The sequence below is a fragment of the Cotesia typhae genome, unplaced genomic scaffold (assembly GCF_013202065.1).
Source record: "Cotesia typhae breed Kobodo isofemale line unplaced genomic scaffold, CoteBio_Ctyphae contig_43, whole genome shotgun sequence".
NCBI lineage: Eukaryota > Metazoa > Arthropoda > Insecta > Hymenoptera > Braconidae > Cotesia > Cotesia typhae.
In genome coordinates, this window is record NW_027423752.1 from 4,261,751 (window position 1) to 4,286,034 (window position 24,284).

Genomic DNA, 24,284 nt, shown 5'->3' on the forward strand with positions numbered 1-24,284 from the left:
GTACGAAGAAACTTGCTAAATTTCTGAGATACCTTTTATTATTGTATAAAAGTTTTGTGAAAAAAATTATTTAAATCAATTTCATTAAATTGTAAAATTATAAATGTAATTTTATTATCAAAATCAAAATATACCAGAGTTAATTAGGAATTGGAGCAAAATTTCTATATCTACTGTCTCGATAGCTTATACTTTATTTCTCAACTTATTATCACGTAGATAAAGGGTACAGGGTAAACAAATTATTTTAATGTGTATCTTTTTTACTTGATAACTAAAATCAGTTATCAAAATGTACTTACTGTATTGAAACTGTTCGTCTTTATTTACGTAAAAAGAAATTGATAATAATGAAAAATACTTTAATTTCATGATTTTTAATATTTTTCAATAGGTGTTTCAAATTAGGGTTTAGCTTAATGTTTGTGTAATTTTAACGTTAATATGTATCAAATGTGAAATGCATTCTACTTTAACAGATAGCTTTTTGGACGAATGATCGTGTTATTTTCAAACTTAATTAGCAGAAATTTTACACAATGTTTCTCGTTGAATATAGTAGATTGTAATATTACAAAAAAATTTTCATTTTTCATTTCAATAAACGATTTACAAAAGTTTCTGTGACAGAAAAAAATTGAAAGAGAATTTTTTTCAAACAGCAAGTTTGTCTATATATTCTCATATATATTTATATATATTCGTTATAATATTTGAGTTACTTTGAATAACGTATAGGTTAACCCTATTATTCGTTAATCATAGGATAAAACTTTTCACAATGAGAAAGTAATTGTAATTATTTATTATTCGGTGCAATCATAATACAATTTTTTTGCGGAAATAGTTAAATTTCATAGATTGAATTCCATTTGAGTTTATGAGATTCCAGTCAATAAATTGAGATAACACTAATAAAATACCTTTAGCATTGAGGAAACTTTTGAAAAATTTTCATTCACATTGTGATTATATTATATATAATATATAAGATTATATTCTTTTTGTAAATTTAGAACTAGATCTAATAACTGTTATTTTATATTAATTACTATAACGTGATTTATTTACATTCAATTACGATTTTAGAATAATTTTTCCAAAACTATATAGAATAATCTTAGAATCAAGTATAATTTTTTAACAAACCAATTAATTAATTAACACTCGAAGAAAAAAATACGTCAATATGGATATTACAAGCTAAGAGAATATTTTATTCCTGAAAATTTTAATTAAGTATTTTAACCACTAAATTATACGATACTTCGTTATTAGGTATTTCTTACAAAGTTATGTTATATAAATAAATATGATAATTGAACAAATAATTGACTCAAAAATGCGAGAGAATTGAAATAATAGAGTCTCTGTTAGAATAATACAAGTATTAATGGCTTTAAAAGCATTGGTGTTATTATTCATCATTTTCCAGATTCCAACATTTCTCGCAAACTGATAACATATGTTTCTTACACATAGCCAATTTACAAGAATGACAAAAAGTACGAATTTTAATATCTTTTAATCTAGGGCAAATAGAACAGCGTTTTGGCTTATTATCACTATCTGCTGGTTTAACAACGAAAGTTTCTGATGAAGAAAATTTTGCAGCATCCTCTCGTAACTGACGAGGTAAATATCGATTTTTTGCTCTCCCTTCAATAGCTTTAATAACAAGGGATAATCCTAATCGTTTTACAAAATCTCTGCGTGAAATTTCTAATTTATTATTGATAGAGAATATGATAAAACTGTTCAAAATTGCTACATCAATCAAATGAAACCATATTCTTAGAGAAAATCGGCGTGTGTTTTTCTTGAAATCGAATTTTCAAGGAAAATTTTTTCAATCGTTCTGTAGCGTGAACACTATTGATGTAATCATCTTCAATTAATATATTATAATGCATATTAAGAGCTTCCACATTATACAAAGTTGAAATAAATATCCTATTTTGCTTTTCGTTATCAAAACAAGATGTCAGCGCGAGATTATTTTGATAACAACAAAAAGATCTGGCTTGTTTTGAACCAGAAGCACTCAAAAGTTCTGTCGGAATTTCAGGTTCATGACCATTTAATTCACCAGTCGCAGAGATATTATCTTCTACAAGATTATTCATGACGTCAAAACTTGCCAAATTATCCATTAGAAAGACATTACATTTGCATTTTTCCATTATCTGTTTTATATATTTACCAGTACTGTTAGGATAAGCAAAATCCTGTCTTTTTCGTTTATTGACAACGATTTTCATATTCAATATATAATTAAAGCAGCTGTCGACCAGTGTGTAAATTTTTAGACCAATACGTGGTGAATTTTTATTAATAGTCATGAGGGACGGTCCGACACCTTTATACTCAACAATTTGTTCATATAATATTACATCGGAACTCACCCTGAAATTACTCCAACAATTAGATGTGAACAAATCAAATACATTTTTATTGGAGCAAGACAATCTTTTTTTTTTAGTTTGAGATTCATTATTTTCTGAATTAAATCGTAAGCACCGTAACAAAAATTTAAAACGGTTGAGATTCATTGATAACCGAAATATATCAACACCCAGTCCAGCGTGTTCCCATAATTCGTCTAAATTTTCATTCTTTGCTTTTAATAAGCTGATCAACAGAATTAAACCGATAAGTGTTTGGATTTCATCAATCTTTGTCTCTTGACAATCTCTTTCTCGGCTATATTGATGACGAATACTTACGATGTATAAATTTGTATTGTGAACAATTATTTCAAGACTTTCATAATCAACAAATAGATTAAAACAATCTTCTACGCTTTTGGCTTGTAATGATTTATTTGATGGACCAGCTGTTTGTGACATAGATTTTGAACGCTCACAATTCCTTAATTCTCGCAATATTTTGTTCCATCTTGTTGAATTATCTCGTCCTATATAAAAATCATCACCACTGACATTAACATCTTCGTTCACTGCAAAAATCTTTGAATAGTTTTCCTTTTGACTCACTAAATTACTTGTATCATGAGAATCTTGCAAATTAAATGATAATTCACCATCACTTTCTTCAGATTCATCCCATTCCAAGTTATTCGTTGGTTATTTCGTCGATCAAACATTCTCTTAATCCTTTGAAATCAAACATTCGAGCAGCCTTTAAAAAAATTTTCGATAAATGACGACATTGAATAAACTAAAAAATTTTTTTTTTCGAAATGGTATTTGAAAGAAGTTTGTAATCAACTTACCATTTTATCAGAGAATATATTTATAATTTTATTGACCAATTATATTTTAAGCGAAGGATAATTTCTAGGTAAAACGGTCAATGAAATTACAAGCTAGAGGAATGATTTTCACAATTTAACCTCCAAATAACAAATCAATGCAGCGTACATTTTGATATTGGCCAGTGGAAAAATTCTATACAAATGTTAGTGGTATGATCGCCAAACCGAAGAGTTCAGAAAAGTAATAAGTGCAATAAATTAAGTTAACTTTTCTTCTACAGAAAATTGCTTAGAAGTTTACTGTAACTTTTCCAAAGTTACCAGTCAAATTTCACATAGTTATTAGTATGTATGAAACGTTTAACAAACATTTTACTTTACTTTATTATTCGTCCTCGGACAAATTAATACAGGGTGTCTCTGAAGTGGCGGGAGTAATTGTTGGGGTCGATAGAGAAAAAAATACTGAATCGAAAGTTCCTGAGCCAAAAATTTTTTTGGGCCATAGAATTTGAGTTATGAATTAAAAACGATAGCCAATCAGAAGCGCGCTATTCGAGAAATGAAAATGAGCGGGGAAGTAGAGGAGACGCGAGAGTGAGATGCTGCAATAGCAGCTTACTCGCTCACACAAAGCCGAGCATGAGAGGGGATTGTGACGCTATGAGCCGAGTACGTAAGTGTGAATGAGTGGATGTATGAGGTCGCAAGCGGACGGCTTAATGTATGAGTGTGTGTCCGTGTATCGCAGCATTATTGGAGGCGTTGTAACGCTGAATTAAAGCTAACCGGGTACTCTAAGACAGAGGAAAAAATTTTAATTTTTATTTTTATTCGAAAAAATTTAATAAAAAAAAATAAAAAGGCCCAAGATTTAACCAGACCCACAGAAACGGAGAGTAAATTTTTAATTCTCATTTATTTTGCTGGGGATTATTTTCAAATAAAAAAAAAAAAAAAAGGCTAAGATTCAACTGGAATCCAAAAAGAGATGGATGAAAAAATTTTATTTTTTATTTTTAATCAGCAAAATTATTTTTCTTTAAAAAGAGCCCAATCTCGACTGGAGCAAGAAAAATGATTGAAAAATTTTATTATTAATTTTCAATCAACAAAATTATTATAAAAAAATAAATGGGCCCAAGTCTCAACCGGACCCAAACAAACGGATAAAAATTTTTATTACTTACTTAATTTGCTGGAAATTATCTTTAAAAACGAAAAAAATGCCCAAGACTCGATCGGATCCAAAAAAATAACAGTACAAAAATTTTTTCCTTATTTTCAATCAGCAAAATTGTTTCTTTTAAAAAAGGCCCAATCTCGACTGGAGCAAAAAAATGATTAAAAATTTTATTATTAATTTTCAATCAACAAAATTATTTAAAAAAAAAAAAATAGTCCGCAGACTCAACCGGACCCAAACAAACAGATAGATAGTTTTAATTACTTATTTATTTTGATGGGAATTATTTTAAAAAACGAAGAAAATCGCCCAAGACTCGACCGGACCCAAAAAAAAAAAAATAAATTGAAAAATTTTGTTTTCATTTTCAATCAGCCAAATTAATTTCTTTTCGAAACAAGGCCCAATCTCAAACAGACTAAGAGAAACTAATTAAAAAATTTTATTTTTATTATTAATCAAATATTATTTAAAAAAAAGAAAATAAGCCACAGACTTAACCGGACTTAAACAAACGGATAGAAAATTTTTATTACTTACTTAATTTGCTGGAAATTATCTTTAAAAACGAAAAAAATCCCCAAGACTCCATCAGACCGAAAGGGAGATGAATAAAAAAATTTTACTATTCATTTTTAATCATCATAATTAACTTTTTTTTATAATAAAAGGCTCAATTTCGACCGGACCCAGAAAAAATGATCCAAAAATTTTATTTTTATTGTTGATCATCAAAACTAATTAAAAAAACAAATGAGGCCCTAGACTCAACTGCACCCAAACAAACGGATAAATAATTTTTATTACTTATTTATTTTGCAGGAAATTATTTTTGAAAACGATAAAAATGCCCTAGACTCGACCAGACCCGAAATAAAATAAATTGAAAATCTTTGTTTTTCTATTTTTAATCAGCAAAATTATTTTCCTTTGAAAAAGGGCCTGATCTCGACTGGAGCAAAGAAAAAATAATTGAAAAGTTTTATAATGAATTTTTAATCAACAAAAATTTTTTAAAAAAAAGAAAATAGGCCCCAGACTTAACTGGACCCAAACAAACGGAAAGAAAACTTTTATTCCTGTTTTTTTGTTGGGAATTATTTTTCGAAACAAAAAAATTGCCCAAGACTCGACCGGACCCGAAAAAGATAAATCGAAAAATTTTATTTCTAAATATTAATTAACTAAATTATTAAGAAAAAAAAAAATAGACCCAAGACGCAGCAGGACCCAAATAAACGGATAGAAATTTTTATTACTTGATCACCAAGATTAATTTTCCTTGAAAAGAAAGGCCCAATCTCAAACAGACTTCGAATAACTGATTGAAAAATTTTATTATCAATTATTAATTAACAACATTATTCTTAAAAAAAAATTAATAGGCCCCAGACTCAATCGGACCCAAACAAACGGATCGAAAACTTTTATTTCCCATTCATTTTGCTAGGAATTATTTTTAAAAACGAAAAAATGCCCAAGACTCGACCAGAGCCAAGAATAGAAGAATGCAAAAAAATTTATTTTCTCTTTTCAATAACAAACAAAAATTTATTGAACAAAAATCAGCCTAATCTTGACAAGACGATAAAAACTGATTGAAAAATTTATTATCAATTATTAATTGACAAAATTATTTCAAAAAAAGAAAATAGGCCCCAGACTCAACCGGACCAAAACGAACAGATAGAAAATTTTTATTACTTATTTCTTATGCTCGGAATAATTTTTGAAAACAGAAGGAATTGCCCAAGACTCAACCGGACCCAACCAAACGGATGGAAAACTTTCATTTCTCATTTATTTTGCTGGGAATTATTCTGTAAAATAATTTTTCAATTAATCGTCAGGTAAAATGTCAAAAATAAATTAAAACAAACATTGAACTCAAGTCCCAATAATTTTGATATTTTAATTAAAATTATTTTTAATTAATTGACAGGTAAAATGTCAAATAAGGAATTGAAAAAAAATCGCTCTCGAGTCCTGATAATTTTGATATTTTTATTAAAATTATTTATCAGTTAATTAACAGGTAAAATGTCAACTAATAAATTAAAAAAAAATTGAACTCAAGTCCGAATAATTTTGATATTTTAATTGAAATTATTTATCAGTTAATTGACAGGTAAAATGTAAAAAAATATACTAAAAAAAAATCGCTCTCGAGTCCTGATAATTTTGATATTATTATTAAAATTATTAATCACTTAATCAACAAGCGAAATGTCAAATGATAAATTAAAAAAAAAAATTGAACTCAAGTCCGAATAATTTTGATATTTTTAATAGAATTATCTATCAGTGAATTAACAGGTAGAATGTCAAATTATAAATTAAGAAAAAAATTGAACTCAAGTCCGAATAATTTTGATATTTTTATTAGAATTATCTATCGGTGAATTAACAGGTAGAATGTCAAATTATAAATTAAGAAAAAAATTGAACTCAAGTCCGAACAATTTTGATATTTTTATAAAAATTATTTTTAATTAATTGACAGGTAAATAAATAATAAATTAAAAAAAAAAATTGAACTCAGGTCCTGATAATTTTGATATTTTAATTAAAGTTGTTTATCAATCAATTGACTGTTAAAATCCTGAATAATAAATTAAAAATAAATCGCAATCATGTTCTCATAATTTTGATCTTATAATTGAAATAAATTTCTAATGAATTGACGGGTAAAATCCCAAGTATCAAATTAAGTAGTAATCGCACCCAAGCCCTGATAATTTTGATATTTTAATTTAAATTATTTATCACTTAATTGATAGGTAAAATGTCAAATGATAAATTAACAAAACATTGAATTCAAGTCCTTATAATTTTGATATTTCAATTTAAATATTCTTTTTATTCACTGACAGGTAAAATGTCGAAGAAAATATGAAAAAGAAATGGCATTCACGTTTTAGTAATTTTGATATTTTAGTTTCCCTTTTTCTTAGCAAAGAAATCATTTCAAAAAAATCTACAGGTGTTTCGGCAGTTCAAGGATAACTTTACTTTAATGTTATTAGTTTGCATTCACATCATTACACTTTACTCCTTTTATTAAGCAATTAAGATTCCAGTTGAATCTTAGCCTTTTTTTTTTTTGTATTTGAAAATAATCCCCAGCAAAATAAATGAGAATTAAAAATTTACTCTCCGTTTCTGTGAGTCTGGTTAAATCTTGGGCCTTTTTATTTTTTTATTAAATTTTTTCGAATAAAAATAAAAATTAAAATTTTTTCCTCTGTCTTAGAGTACCCGGTTAGCTTTAATTCAGCGTTACAACGCCTCCAATAATGCTGCGATACACGGACACACACTCATACATTAAGCCGTCCGCTTGCGACCTCATACATCCACTCATTCACACTTACGTACTCGGCTCATAGCGTCACAATCCCCTCTCATGCTCGGCTTTGTGTGAGCGAGTAAGCTGCTATTGCAGCATCTCACTCTCGCGTCTCCTCTACTTCCCCGCTCATTTTCATTTCTCGAATAGCGCGCTTCTGATTGGCTATCGTTTTTAATTCATAACTCAAATTCTATGGCCCAAAAAAATTTTTGGCTCAGGAACTTTCGATTCAGTATTTTTTTCTCTATCGACCCCAACAATTACTCCCGCCACTTCAGAGACACCCTGTATATATCACACACAATTTACCATTTTATTTTTAATCATTTAAATCAGTATAATCATTTAACAATATCAACATTAATATTTATGTTATATTTATCTGTTTTATGATATAATGGAGTTTATCCTTCATGATCATTTCAATACATATTAGCTATTTCAGTTATTAATGATTTAGCTATTCTTTCTTAAAAAAAGTATGATTATGAATTCCTACTGTCCCAACAATCAATCGATGAAAATCCATGTATTTGCCTAACATTGTGTAGAATAATACTGTTGAATAATAATTGTATAGAATATTAATATTTAGTAACTTTCTACTTTTATTCTAATCATTCCTCTGAATTTAGTTTACAACCGAATTTATTATTACAATTTATTCATTTTAACAGTTGTTTTAGCAACGGTAACCATTGCAACTGTGACCATGGCAACGGTAACCATGGCAACGGTATCCATGGCAACGGGTGATTAGCGTGGGTGGTTGTGCTGGGGGAGGGGGGGTGAGTTCTATAATTGATGGGTGCCACTTGATGGGTTTCTTAGATTGGCGAATCAAAATGACATTTTCTAAAAAAAAAAAGAGAGAGAGAGATATAGGGAAGGGGGAAGAAGTTACGGGAGGCGAGGGGAAGAATGAGAGGGAGGGGAGGGAGGAGCATACGTGATGGTAGACGAAAAATTCATTATAGCTAGGAATTGCGTAAAATCCGTTCTTAGTAAGCGTCTACATCACGAATGGAGTAAGTATGCTAAATTTCAAGTCAATCGGGCGAATAGTTTCGGAGATCTCGTGATGAGTGAATGAGTGGTATTTCGCTTCTATATATATAGATATATGATCAGGCAAAATCATTTTTTCTCGAGATATGGAGCAAATGATATGATTTTATCAGTATACTTATTATTTTGTTTATGAATTTGGTTGGAAAGGATATAGAGTTAAATTGATCGAGTTCTCTTCGATAAAATGTATCTACCCTATTCGTTAAACTATACAGGAAAATATAAACTATACTAGCATAGACTACACAACAGTACACTAGCGTGATTGGAGCTACGGCATTTACAACTTTGAGAGAGCAGGTCACGCAAAAGCTCACCAATCAATCTCGAAAGCTTTTCTACAATTTCGTTCTGGCTTGTACTCCGGCAAACATTACTCACTTGACCTTTATATATATTTCATACATATCAATAAAGAAATACCATGCTTTTGTTGATTTATTGATTTTCTTTTTACGTTCACATACAAGAGACAAATCATAGTAAAAAAAATTTCTACCCAATTCCTTCGCAATCGAATCTAAATCGGGATCTCCGGATGAAGAATTCTATTGAATCCTTCATATCTCATGCTTCTCCGTATCAATCTTTATTCAAATATAAAATACTTTTTTTCAATATTTTTGTAATAATGCTAATATTTTTAGTTTATATTCAATTTGTTTCTTTTTCTTCTATATTTTCCGCGGCAATCTGTTGCTATTTCACTGAATGATGAACCTGCTATGTCTTGTTTGCTTTTTTTTTGTCTCACCAAAGCTGCAAAGACATTCGACTAGGATCGTTTATTTTTTTCTGTGAAAAAATTTTTAACTTGCAAACGAATGTATAGATTTATATTTTTTTCAAACAAAATTATCCTACTTTTAAGATGGCTAAGTTGCATGACTTATAATCAGTGTCTTTGTCACTAAGATTTGATTGAAAGCCGTAATGAGGAATTCGACTTTGTCAATCCTGAAAATCAATAATAAATACTAGCAACCTATATACAGCCACTATGATGACTATGAGACTACCGAAAATTACAAATTAGGAATAAAATACTTTAGTTGAAAGATTTTTCCATATTTCTAATCACAATATGCATAATTTGAGAACTTTTAAAATGAATTTTGAAAGTAGTATTGCTATGATTAGATTAATTGTTAATAATTTAATGAGAAATGTAACTGGAAAAAATCATAAAACCAACAAATTATTCAAAACTTCTCCAAAAACTTAAACATAAAAAAATAATTATCACAAAAAAATATACAAACTCGTAAAAAGACATGGATTCAAAATAAAAATAATCCCATCATAAAATTTCCCTAACTTTATTAATTATTCAGAATTTAAATTCACTGTCACTGAAAAAGTGATAAGATCATGGAAGGACATAAATTAAGGTTATTCCTGCTTTAATGGTACCATCTTTCACCATAGAAATCTATTTTATACGAAGGATAAGCCCGGCACAAAATTTTACTGATTTTTTCAACTTTCCACTAAAAAAAAATGAAAATTTTTGAAAATTTGGGAAGTCATTAGTTTTACCCCGTTTTTCAAAAATCAAGTTTTCAACAGATGTTAACGTTTTGAGGTCCTAGAAAGCTTTCCTGATGGTTTTTACGGTAGTTCCGTGCGGCTATGTGTGTGTGTGTGTGTGTGTGTGTGTGTGTGTGTGTGTGTGTTTTAGGCTTGAAAACTGCGCCGAATGCCGCCAACGGCGTGAAAATCAGTTGATTCATTCAAGAGTTATTGCGGTTTGAAAATTCAAAAAATAGTGTTTTATCACACTTCCATCAGACTTTTGAGCTTGAAGAACTCAAGAGCATAAAAAAGCTAACTCTTTGAGCTCAGAGAGCTCAAAAACGTCACAAATGCAATTTAAAGCGCCCAGGTATGGAATTAGCGAGAAGTTGCAGGGATGGCCTTCAGGGTCAACCGTTTTCCTAATTTTTAATTATACAGATCAATATTTGACATACAATGAAATTCATTAGTAGAAAACAAAATTAATAAATAAAATAATTCTGTCTCGTGCGAAATTCAAATTTATTTATAACTACTCCGAAAACTTATCGAAATAGATCAACTACATTAGACAAGCATGTAAAACTTTTAACAGGCTTAAATTCAGGTCAAGACCTCTCCCATGATACTAAATTCAATCAAAAAGACCAACTTCAATATTTTATTACACTGGAGCCAAAATTTTTCTTGTTCTCTTAATTATAAAGAATGTATCGGAAGTATACGACTATTCAAGACTTTAAATTATTAAGGGAAAATCAAATGAAATAATTCGATTCGAAATTTACACCGAATATTTTTAAAATGATTTGAATAATTCGAATTTTTACTACTACTCGATTCGATTTAACTTAAAAATGAATTCCATACTTTGAGCTAAAGTCACTGTATAGATCTAAAAACCAAGTATAGTATGAAAAGCACATCAATGACATAAAATTTATTTGTTTGTTTCAGAGATAAATTACTCTACAACGTTGACTGTGAAGAGAACTACAATTTGCTTGAGGATATTTACGAGACCCTAAACTATGATTGCGGTAAGACTCCTATTAGATTGTTTCATTTCTCTTATAATATGTATGCATCATGAAACTTAATATTAATAAAACCTCCCATGTCGCACTGTCTAGTAGGATTTGTATAAAGTTATTCTGGTATTAGTTCCAGGCAACCGGGGACCAAATCCTATTTAACGAGGCTAATGTCCAAAACTTCTCTTTGAAAACCATTATTCACAATTATTCTTCTATAAATAAATCACTCAATTTTTATTTAACTTCCCGCTAAGAAAATTGAAAATTTAAAAAAATCGGAAAATTATTGGTTTTACCACGTTTTGCAAAAATCGAGTTTTCATCAGATCTCGACGTTTGAAGGTCACAGGAAGTTTTCCTGACTATCCCCACAAGAGTGTCACTATGTCTCTCTGTGTGTGTGTGTGTGTGTGTGTGTGTGTGTGTTTAAGCATGTAAACCTCCTATAACTTTCCAACGGTTTAACCGATTTCATCGCGGTTGGCGCCATTCGAAAGGGCTTGACCAAACTTAGATTTGGGATACGATTCAAACTGATTCCAACCGAAAGATTTCAAGAAATCTCAAAAAAACCGTGAAAAAATGTGAGAAAAATTTTTTTTTCAACTGGCTTTTTTAGAATAACTTTTAAACCGCTCGATCGACCATCTCTAAAAGTTAACCAGCTCTTAACCTTAAAAAACCCCGTTAATTGTCGCTAATCAGGTGAAAATCGGTTAATTCGTTCGAGAGATATCGTGAACAAAAGAAAACCAAGAAAAGTGTTTTTTCAGAAGTACTCCGAAGTTTTCGGTTTGATCAATTCAAACTTAAAAATTCTTTATGGGGCATAAAAAACTGCGTTGAATGCCGCTAACCGCTTGAAAATGGGTTCATTCATTCAAAAGTTATTGCAGTTCGAAAATTCAAAAAATAGTGTTTTATCAAACTTCTATCAGACTTTTGAGCTCGAAAAGCTCAAAATAACACATAAGTTATAGTTTTGAGCTCGAAGAGCTCAAAAACATCATAAAAGTGCAATTTTTAGCGCTTAGATAAGGAATTAGCGGGAAGTCGCAGGTATGGCCTTTAGGGTCAACCGTTTTCCAGATTTTTTTTTTTTTAATGATATGAGTATTTTGAGCATATATATCAATAAAAAATAATCTTAATTCCAGAAAATGGCTCTTTTCAAATTTTCACATTTGCTTTAATTACGAAGGTATGTTTCTACAAAAGTACATTATTAATAAAAAAAATTAGGATGACGATTGACCCTAAAGGCCATCCCTGCAACTTCCCGCTCATTTTGTAATTAAGCTATCAAAATAACACATTACGTTTTTGAGCTCATCGAGCTCAAAAATATGATTTTTGTGTGATTTTGAGCTCTTCGAGCTCAAAACTCTAATAGCAGTTTGATAAAACACAATTTTTTGAATTTTCAAACGGGAATAATTTTCGAATGAATCTACAGATTTTCACGCGGTTGGCGGCAATCGATGTAGTTTTTTTAGCTCTATAGAAAAAGTAGCTGTTTTATGCTTTTAAGTTCTTCGAGCTCAAAAGTCTTATCAAAAGGTGAAGAAACACGATTTTTTTAATTTTCAAACTGCTATAACTTTTGAATGAATCAACCGATTTTCACGCGGTTGGTGGCGATTGATGTAGTTTTTTAAGCTCTATAAAATGTGAGACAAAAAATTGATCTGATAAAAAAATGTCGAAGTTATTACAAAAAAACACTTTTTTCGACAACAATATCTCACGAATGCATCAACCGATTTCGACGTTTTTGGTGGCGATCGATGAGGGTTCTTAAGGTTAAGAGCTGAATAGTTTTTGAAGTCGATCGGTTTAGCCAATTCAGAGATATTTGAAAAAAATGAAAAAAGAACAGCTTTTTTTCACTTTTTTTTGCATTTTCTCGAAATCTATCGGTCCGAATCGGTTCAAATTTTTAGGTAATCTAAGTTTGGTGAAGTCCTTTCGAATGGCATCAACCGCGATGAAATCGGTCAAGCCATTCAAAAGTTATAAAAGGGTCACACACACACACACATACGGACATCATCGCGAAAATATTCAGAGAAGCTTCCTAGGACCTCAAAACGTCAAGATCTGATGAGAACTTGATTTTCGAAAAACGGGGTGAAACCAATAACTTCCCGATTTTTGAAAATTTTCAATTTTCTTAGCGGGAAGATAAAAATTATACGTATTAGAAATTTGAATAGCGTGCTTCGCGCGCGCCTTAATTTTGATCAATCATAAATCATGGCCCGGTTGTTGCGAGTTTCGACTTATGATTAACTTGAAGACTTTCATGTATTTTTATTTAGAGGATAAGAAGTTGAAAAACTCAATCATATCAATTTAAGAATTTGTTATTATCTGTCTGTTCAAATTAATATGAGTAATTTGAGTATCTGCAATCTACAAAACGATTACTGGACTATTAAAAACTTTAGTCAGCAGCCAAGTACAAATACTTTGTTATAAGTGCTTACAGTTGTTTATAATTACTTAACCTATTTGTACTTAGACCAAAAGTTTTAAGTAATTTGTATACTTGGCTCTAACTAAGTACTTGGTACTTTTTAAAATCAAACTCACTCACAATAGTCTACCGATCGATTGACACTCCTTTCAGTATTCAGCTTCGGTGGATATTACAATTTTATGATAACCTTTTAATCTGCAGCAAGTAATTATTAATAATTAAATCTGCAGCAAGTAAAGTAAGGATGAAATAAGAACGAAGATACTAACTTTTTTCAACTTCAATCGACCAGAATTTTTTTTGTGTTTCAATAATTAAAATTCTAGTAAGCCCTTGCGACTTTCAAATCATTCTGAAATCAGTCTGAAAAAATTCTGGAAAAGTTATGGAATCATGATGGTTCCAAAGTGGTTTTGTGCCTATTTTCCAACATGAAACCAGAGTGAACCCAGACTAAAGCCAGAGTGGAATCAAAGTGAACTCAGAATTAAATTAAAGTGGAACCAGAGTGAACCCAGACTAAAGTCAGAGTGGAATCGAATAAAAAACAACCGTTACGCTCGGGAATCGAATCTGGGACCTGACGCTTGAAAGACTAATTCTTTACCAGTTTACCGATGAGAAATTACTTGAATATCAGGGTTTTTAACAACTACAAGTAATGCAAATCGAATACATGATCAATGCGTAATGAACAAAATTGTTTATTTCGTTTGTAAATTATTAATTATCAATATACACTGATAGAAAGATTTATTAACTATTAATAAATTAATTTATTCGAAGACAATTATTTAATTGGTTAAATTTTAATAATTTAAAATTAAAATAATTTAAAATTTAGCTCGATCAAATATTAAAAACAAATACATGTAATGACATATAGTTATATATAAATTATATGTAATTATATGTAGTTATATAAAAATTATATATAATCTTAAAAACGAATGTATGTAGTGATGTACAGTTATATATAAATTATTTGCAATTATATATAGCTTTATATAATTACATATAATCTTAAAAACAAACATATGTAAAGACATATAGTTATATATAAATTATATGAAATTATATATAGATTATATATGGTTCTATAGAATTATATATAATTTTTTTTCCCGGGATCAAACGGATCCCTATGTGAATTTCTAGTATTTTCAAAATAAAATCTTTTTAAGTCATACAAAAATTCATAACATTTAAAAATTTTTAAATAGGGAACCAATTAATAATGTATAATACTAAATTCACCTGTTGACTTCATAATTTAATATAATAAAGATAAAAATAGACCTTTAACTAATTGAAAGTATTTTCAAATTACAAAATTTGTTATCTCTTATTTTGTAGAATGAAATGATTGTTAATTATGTAGTTGAAAAATGCTATATGATTATCAATTCATTAACCATTTGTCGTCTAACTGTTAATATAATTAGGTAAATTATGAAAACTCAATGCACTACACTCGTGTTAAAGTTATCATAAATATACTAAGGACAAAATTGAGAATTATTCGAATTTACACTGAAAAGCGCTAAACCCACGTTGAAAACATTTTCAAGACATTCTGAAAACACTCTAGTTTCATTTTGAATTCACTCTGAGATTACTCTGAATTCACTCTGGGATCACTGAATTCACTCTGGGATCACTCTGGATTCACTGTGATTTGACTCTGGAAAAAAGGCACAAAACCACTCTGGATCCACACTGGTTTCAATATGATTTCACTCTGACTCTGAATACAGAGTGATTCCAGAGTGAGGTGAAGGTTGCAAGGGAGGATATTGATATGAGACTTCTAATACTTCTCTTTGAGTCGTGCAATTAATTTCCAATTCTCAATCATTTGAATCAATAAATTGTAAAGAAATAATTGTAAAAGCGGGTCAAATAAAATAGAGCAAAGTGAAATATTAAGAACTAGTAAAGTTGGAGACCAAAAGTAAGCCAATATTTTTGATAGAACTTTTTCTGGGAAACATGTTCTTAAATCTCGCCCACATTGATTTTGAATCTCTTTTTCAAAATGAAATTTTTCCATCATATCTGCACAAAATTTACAATTTCTGCCCTGTTTTGCGGAAAGAAAGTGCAACTTTTACCTTATGGAATAACATATACAAACGAATGAACAACTTGACATTTGCACTAACGTTCCCACAAAAACAAGAGCACAAAGTTTAAACTTTTGGTTATAAATATGATAAAAAATATTATACCCGCCAGCTAGAAAAAGAGGATATACCAATCCACGTGTGTGTCACCCTCGCCGTCGGCTCTGAAGACAATTTCACACACGGGTGAAATTGTCCACATCTCGCTGGACGTCTCGCCGGACATCTCACTGAATGTCTCGCAGGACGTCTCGCTGGACGTTTCGCCAAACATCTTGCTGGCCGTCTCGCTGGACGTTTCGCTAACCGTCTCGCTGGACATCTCGCTAGCTGTTTTGCAGGACGTCTCGCTGGCCGTCTCGCTGAGTGTCTCGCAAATATGCTATGACGTACATCAAGCGCTTAACGAAGTCCTGAGTGAGACCGAGCAAGCAAAATCAGAGATTTTTCAATAATTATTTTATGTATTGCCTATATCTATATTTTTGTCTGTTTGAAATTGCTTTTATTTCAGTAAGACAATTTTATTAGTCTAAAAATTTTTTTTTAATCTTGGTTGAAGTTTATATATTTAAAAATACGTAATTTATTTTATCAATTCTCCGGAAGTTATATTTTTAATAATTGCATCATCTTGAATCGATAATGTTTTCTGTGAAAAGGAAAAGATAAAAAAAAAAAAAAATATAGAAATACGTTCTAGGTTGTAATTGCGTGTTTTGTTTCTTTTCTGTGAGAAATCGAACTTTTCAAATTAAATAAATATCGTTTAACTCGAAGTCTGCTGTGGCAGTGTTGCTAAACTTATTTATTATTCTTTTTTATTTTCTTTAATTCCTAAAGCTTGTCTGTGATTGGTAAATTTACATTTTGAATAACTCAAAAACTATTGAGAATAGAGAAAAGCGACTAAGAAACTTTATTCTTAAAATCGTCTCCTCTATCTACAGTTTTCCGCTGTGAAGGTCATTCTGAATTACCCTGTATAAGGGGATTGGATTGTTCTATAAGTAATAAGATATAATAATTTTCATTGATTTGTGTCTTACCCATGAAAAAAATTAGGAAAATGGTTGATCCTGAAGGCCATCCCTGTAACTTACCGCTAATTCCAAAACTAGGCACTTAAAATTGTATTTATGACGCCTTTAAGCTCTTCGAGTTCAAAAAACAATTTCTGTGTTATTTTGAGTTCTCCGACACACACACGTACGCACACACACACACACACACACACGCGCGCGCGCGCGCGCGCGCACACGCAAAGGTAGAACTCTATTCGTTCGGGAAACAATTGACGCTGTCGAAGCCTGGCTCGAATAACACTACCTGAAACTCGCCAAGCATGAAACAGAGATGATCGTCCTGACTCGACAAAAATGGTTTCCAAATCCTTTCGCCGTGGACACGCGCGGAACAACATTCACGTCAAGAAGGGCACTGCGTTCTTTGGGAGCAGTAATAGACGAGGAACTGTCTTTCCGAGAACACCTCGAAAACGCATGCACGAAAGCAAACAAGACAGTATCCAACCTGTTCAGAATCACGGCCAACACGATGGGATCACGAAACAAAAAGCAAACTTGAAAACGAAATTTTCTTTTTGTGCTTCAAAAACTGCATCGAATCCACTCTTATAATCTAGATGAAAAATATATAAATATATCATATAAGCAAACTATTCGTAAGGTGATTGATCAAATATATCATAAGCATGAAAATATATATATATATACACTACTCACAAAAATTAAGGGAGCAGAAAAAAAATCCAAATTTTTGGGGGATTTTCAACAGGCTGTAACTTATACAAAAATGGTCGTACAGCAAAAAAAAAAGCAAATTGTAGCTCTAAGTATTTTGTTTTTGGATCTGAGTTTGAAAATTTTTTTTTTTTAATATTTTTCGAGTAATCATAAGAAAACCACCGAAAAAAAAATTTTCGAAATTTTTTTGGTGTTTTTTTTAATCTACGGACGTGGAAAAAATTTTTTCGACTCAACCTCCATATGGACCGGATAGCTTGTTTATTCAGATTTAATTTCGTTTTTTTAAAATCTCGATACGAGCATTTCTCGCTGAGATATCGATGTTTGAATGGAAAAAGATCATTTTGTCTTTGATTACCAATATCTCAGCAACCAATGATTGCACAGAAATTTTGAGGTTTGTTTTAAAAACTTAAATAAATTCTCTACAAGGATTGGCAATTGAATTTTGAAAAAAAAATTTTTTTTCAATCATTACATGAATTTGAAAAAGCATCCAAAAAGGGCTTTTGTCGTTTTTGGAAAATCAAGCGCCCAATCAAAAATATTGCGGAAACCACTGACGTTAAGTATGCCTCTTACTGCTCAATATACCCACAAAAACCCTACAAAGTTTCAATTCCATCCAGCCAACCGTTTTTTTTTCCCACTTGATCGAATTTTTGAAAAAATTAAAGGAGCAAGAATTTCGCTCTGAAAATGTCATAATTTTTATCAAAATGAAAAAAATTTTTTTCATTTTTCTCTCAATTCTGTATTAGTGACTTGAAAAATTTAAGGAAAAAAAAAAAAAAAAAAAATCGAAAATTTTTGAGAAAAAAATTTTTTTAATTTTTTTCAATTGGCCCAAATCAAAAAAATGTAGCGACTCACTTTCTCACCGATTTTACTCTTCCGCACTTTAAGTTTCCTAGTCACAAATTAATTGAATAAATTAAAAGTTGATACCCCCAAGGCAAGTCGAATATTCGTTCTACGAATATTGGGACAATAATTTTTTCGTGCGAATTCCAACAGTGTCTAAAAAAAAACAGTTTTTCTTAAAACTAACCTGCTTTCTTGGTAATCGAGCCAATCAACAGTTTTTCTCAAAACTGCCGTATTTTTTAATTTTTAGAAAAGCAAATTAACTGAGTTTTTGCAAACTTTAGTTTTCTTTTTATTTTTTTTCATAATGCCTAGGCGGCATTTATCCGCGCCACAAGTCGCTCAGATCGTGACTCTAGTGGAAGAAGGGTACAATTACCGACAAGTCGGGGATCGTATGGACGTTAGTTCATCTGTCGTATCTCGCGCATACAATCGGTATTTGGAAACCGGTAGTTATCAACGACGAGTTGGCCAAGGTCGTCGTCGCGCAACAAATCCTCGTGATGACCGAGCGATCGTTCGGCGCGTTCGTCAAGAACCTTTCGTTCCTGCGAACGTTATCGCCCGAAATTTTCCGAACCGTCGACAACAACAACAACAACAACAGCAACAACAACGACGACGACGACGACAACAACAACCGCGGAACATTTCAGTTCAAACGGTTCGAAATCGTCTCCGTGAGACTGGAGTGCGATCAAGAAGTGCCGCCCGAGTACCGATGTTATCACCCATACATCGCCGAAACCGTCTGGCTTACGCTCGTCAACATGTTCATTGGACCGTAAGGCAATGGAACAATGTTTTGTTTTCTGATGAGTGTCGGGTGTGCCTGTTTAGAAATGACCGAAGACCCCGAGTTTGGCGCCGTCAGGGAGAGCGTTTTTCACGTAACTTCACTCGACCGGTAGCTGCTTACAACGGAGGGTCGGTGATGGTTTGGGGAGGAGTTTCGAGATTTTCACGAACTCCTTTGGTAATCGTCCACGAAAATCTAAACGCTACGCGTTACATTAATCAGATCTTACGACATGTTGTCTTGCCTCTACGGCAGCAAACTAGAGGTTTTATTTTTATGCAAGACAATGCCCGGCCTCACACAGCAAACGTCACCCGTCGGTTTTTCCAAAGACACGACATAACGTTGTTAAGGCATCCAGCGGTAAGCCCTGATCTTAACCCTATCGAGCACGTCTGGGATATCCTGAAGCGCCGATTGCGCCAGAATTATCCCAATTTACGAACGTTAGCTCGTAACGAAAATTTTTTTCATTTTTGATAAAAATTATGACATTTTCAGAGCGAAATTCTTGCTCCTTTAATTTTTTCAAAAATTCGATCAAGTGGGAAAAAAAAACGGTTGGCTGGATTGAATTGAAACTTTGTAGGGTTTTTGTGGGTATATTGAGCAGTAAGAGGCACACTTAACGTCAGTGGTTTCCGCAATAGTTTTGATTGGGCGCTTGATTTTCCAAAAAACGACAAAAAGCCCTTTTTTGGATGCTTTTTCAAATTCATGTAATGATTGAAAAAAAATTTTTTTTTCAAAATTCAATTGCCAATCCTTGTAGAGAATTTATTCAAGTTTTTAAAACAAACCTCAAAATTTCTGTGCAATCATTGGTTGCTGAGATATTGGTAATCAAAGACAAAATGATCTTTTTCCATTCAAACATCGATATCTCAGTGAGAAATGCTCGTATCGAGATTTTAAAAAAACGAAATTAAATCTGAATAAACAAGCTATCCGGTCCATATGGAGGTTGAGTCGAAAAAAATTTTTTCCACGTCCGTAGATTAAAAAAAAACCAAAAAAATTTCGAAAATTTTTTTCGGTGGTTTTCTTATGATTACTCGAAAAATATTTTCAAAAAAAAATTTTCACCTCAGATCCAAAAACAAAACACTTAGAGCTACAATTTGCTTTTTTTTTGCTGTACGACCATTTTTGTATAAGTTACAGCCTGTTGAAAATCTCCCAAAAATTTGGATTTTTTTTCTGCTCCCTTAATTTTTGTGAGAAGTGTATATATATATATATATATATATATATATATATATATATATATATATATATATATATATATATATATATATATATATATATATATATATATATATATATATATATATATATATATATATATATATATATATATATATATATATATATATATATATATATATATATATATATATATATATATATATATATATATAATTCCTAGTGCTTTTTTAATAAAGAAAATCTCACGACACAAAATGTGATAAACGATGCTATGAGTTTGAAGTGCTCAAATATTCACCAAAAAACCGAGTTTTTCAAAAATCACTATAATTTTAAGTGTAGGAAAAAAAAACTTTGGTAATCTCACACAAGTATACTAGTTTCTTTAGTGGAGGGAAAAATATCCTGAGAGAAAAAATACTTTTTTTTCAGTGTGGTTTAAATTTTCAGAAATTACATGAGATCGTAAATGGCCAGATCAGAAAATCATTTACTGATAATGTCAAAAAAATTCTATAACAGTTACCTAGGTTAACTTCAGCTTTACAATGATAATAAAAAAAGTCAACCGTTTAATTATAAATATTTTATCACAAAATGAACGAAAAAAATCTCTAAAATTAAACGAAAATTTCATTTAATATTATACAAAAATAAATTTATTTAGCAAAAACGTAAATTCTCTTTTATACCCCGAGTCCTCTGTGCAAAAAAGCAAATTATTTCATTCTTATAAACATAATAGCAAAGTGGATTCTTTTTCTTATAAGCGTTTATGTTTTTTACTTGTGCCTGTGCTCAAGAAAAAGATCCGTACAGTCGATATTGTATTACTTACAAGGGTCTCTCAAAAGCTTTTTTTATAGACAAAAAATGGTAAAGAAAAGCTCTGATAAGCGACATAAATAATATTAACAGAAGTATACAAAGTGGATGACCAACCAAAAATGATAAGAAAACAAATTAATCTATCGATTTGAAAAAAAAAAAAAAAAAACAAAAAAATTAAAAGGGTGAAATAAAATAGCGTGTTATTGTTACGTTAGAGCGTTTCATTATTTTTATAATTTCAATTTATTTTTTTATCTTCCTGTTGCTGTTTATTTAGTTTTTTCGGTCGTCCTCGTCTTTTTCGTCACAAAGAACACTCGGGTAAAATAAAAACTAAAATTCTTTGTGCATGACCAAAGAAAAGTTCATTATCCAAACTGAGCAAAAAAGTAGTATCTCGGTCGCTTTATTCTATGCTTTTCACTTTAATATTTTTTTTCCTTTTCTGTTATTTTTTTGTATCTTATCTTCGGGCATTTTAGCCACAACCTTCCAACACTTTTTTTATAGGTTGCGAACGTAAAAAATATTTTGAATAAATTTACTTACGAAATTATGTTTAATTATTTACACAAGAATAATGTTGAGCTATTCGGAAAATCCTGAGAAAATGGGACTTTTTAGTAAAATATCACTAATTTTTTTAGCCTACAATCATGGAAAAATTTGTTGATACAAATTTATTCAGTGAAATTTATTTTATAACCTTATAACTTGAATGAATAAACAATTTCAACAGACACGGTAGAGTCATAACTAAAAAAATCCAACAAAAAATTTGAAAAACGGTTAATTTTGCAGGCCATCCCTGGAACTCACCGTTATGTACGAGTTCAAAACTCTCGAAAAATTATATCTTGGAACTGAAAATAGATATTTATGTCATAAAGCCGTGAAGTAACGGTTTTCTGACAGCGACGATATTTCGATATGAGCTTAAGGTTTGTGGCGGGAAGGTTCAAAATGAGCGTAATTTTAACGTCCGAAGCGTATCCGAGGACAGAAATTCACGCTCGTTTTCGAACATTTGCGTCTCAAACATTAAAGCGAATATCGAAAAAAAGGCGTAGTCAAAATCGCCACTCAACGGCCGAATGACATACAATTTTTTTGTTATTATCGCTCCATAAATTCAACTTTTGAGGGATAGGAGGCAAACAATGACATATTTAAATTTTATAAAGTTTCACAAGGGCAAAAAAACTGAATTTCACATTAATTATCTTTTTATTGAAATTTATTGATGCCGTAGTTGTTACTTTATTACCATTAAGTCCGCTTCATAATAAACTGTCAGCAGAGAAATAATTAGCGTCACTCAATAGTAACTGTTGAAAACTTACTCAAAATCATTGATCGGTACACTAGAATGTGACTTTTTTTTACAATCTCTCTCAATTTCGTCTGGGTGTACTCGAAAAGTTTGTAAAAAAAAGGAGGGGGTAAAACTTCACGGCCTAGGCCGTGAAAAAAAGACGTTATGGTAGAGTCTCTAAACGGACGTCATCCAGCGCTCAAAAGTTCAACTTTTGGAACGAGTAAAAGAAGAATAACATTTTTATGTTATATAGTCGCTTTTTATGCATTCCCCAGTGTGTTAAAGCTTCACACACTTTAGTTTAACTTTAAAACATGTAAATGTATTACTATAATAGTATATTACACACCGAAGGAAGTAAAGTAAGAAATTACATGTGATCTGAGACTTTCTTATTTACTTTTCCAGGAGTATATGCTATTTTTTTGCTCGACGAAGGCAGAAAGTGGCAACTTCGTTTAGCGTAACGGGCCCAAGGTTAACGCTCTCTACCCGTCGAGCAGGAAAATGCTCGGCTTCACGTAGGGCATCATGGCGCGCAGTGCCAGAATCTCAACTTTCTGCCCTTGTAGTGCAATATACTATTTTGCTTGCATAACTGCATTTTTTGCCATTTTTGGCATTTTGTTGTAATGTTTTGTAATTTACTCAAAATATTGGGGGTTTATGAGCCAAACCGAACGAAAATTCAGATTCAGCGCAACTAATTACATAACCCTAGGTAAGTCTACTCAAAGGTACAAGCCACTTTTTTTTTGTGCCGGTGTAATTATTAATGTAATATTGCAAGCGTTACATTCAGACCTAAAGATACTGATTAAATGTTAATCAATATTTGTGAACTTTAAGAAAAAGTAGGATCTTTCTCCAAAAAATTTTTGTTAAATATCACAAAAAGGTACTGTAATTAATAAATTTTTTATAAATAAATAATTTTATTTACAATTGATAAATTCTTCTCTCAGTGTATGAATATTGCTCATTTTACTACAAAATTTAAAATCCATATTTTAACCATAAAAGTTTATTAATAAATCATTTAGTCTTCCGGTTATTTGAAATCTTATCACACAATTTTCACTATGTCAAATTACTCAAGAGACATTTACGTAGAACGTGACGTGCATTGAATATGCGTTTTTTTTCTAAACATATATATTCAAAAAAAAAAATGATATGGAAATACCAGATGGATAAGATGAAGCTTTAAAACTTCGACCCTCAACATGGTTACTATTCGAAAGATGTAATTTTATGTTAGTGAAAATTTATGGTAATATTAATTGTCAGCCTAACGCTATAGTAATGTTGGTATTTCAAAATTTTTAACTCTGAATTAATATTTTATGTTATAACTTACAATCAAAAACATGTAGCTCTGTTAAGATTAGAAAAAATAAACCCTTAATATACCAGGAATAACTATAATTATAATTTATCTTTAACAAATAAATAAAAATGTAAATATTAGTTTGAGATACAAACGTCGGCATCACTCG

At 30.8% G+C, this 24,284-nt stretch overlaps 1 protein-coding gene across 2 annotated transcripts in view; it reads left to right on the forward strand.

The window, feature by feature from the left end:
* Nucleotides 1-24,284, forward strand: part of Gycalpha99b (guanylate cyclase 1 soluble subunit alpha 2) — a 100,799-nt gene that overhangs the window by 41,753 nt on the left and 34,762 nt on the right. For both annotated transcript variants that reach the window (XM_074244091.1, XM_074244093.1), the window contains exon 4: nt 11,302-11,384. In XM_074244091.1, coding sequence (XP_074100192.1) covers nt 11,302-11,384 — 83 coding nt within the window. The remainder of the gene's footprint in view (nt 1-11,301; nt 11,385-24,284) is intronic.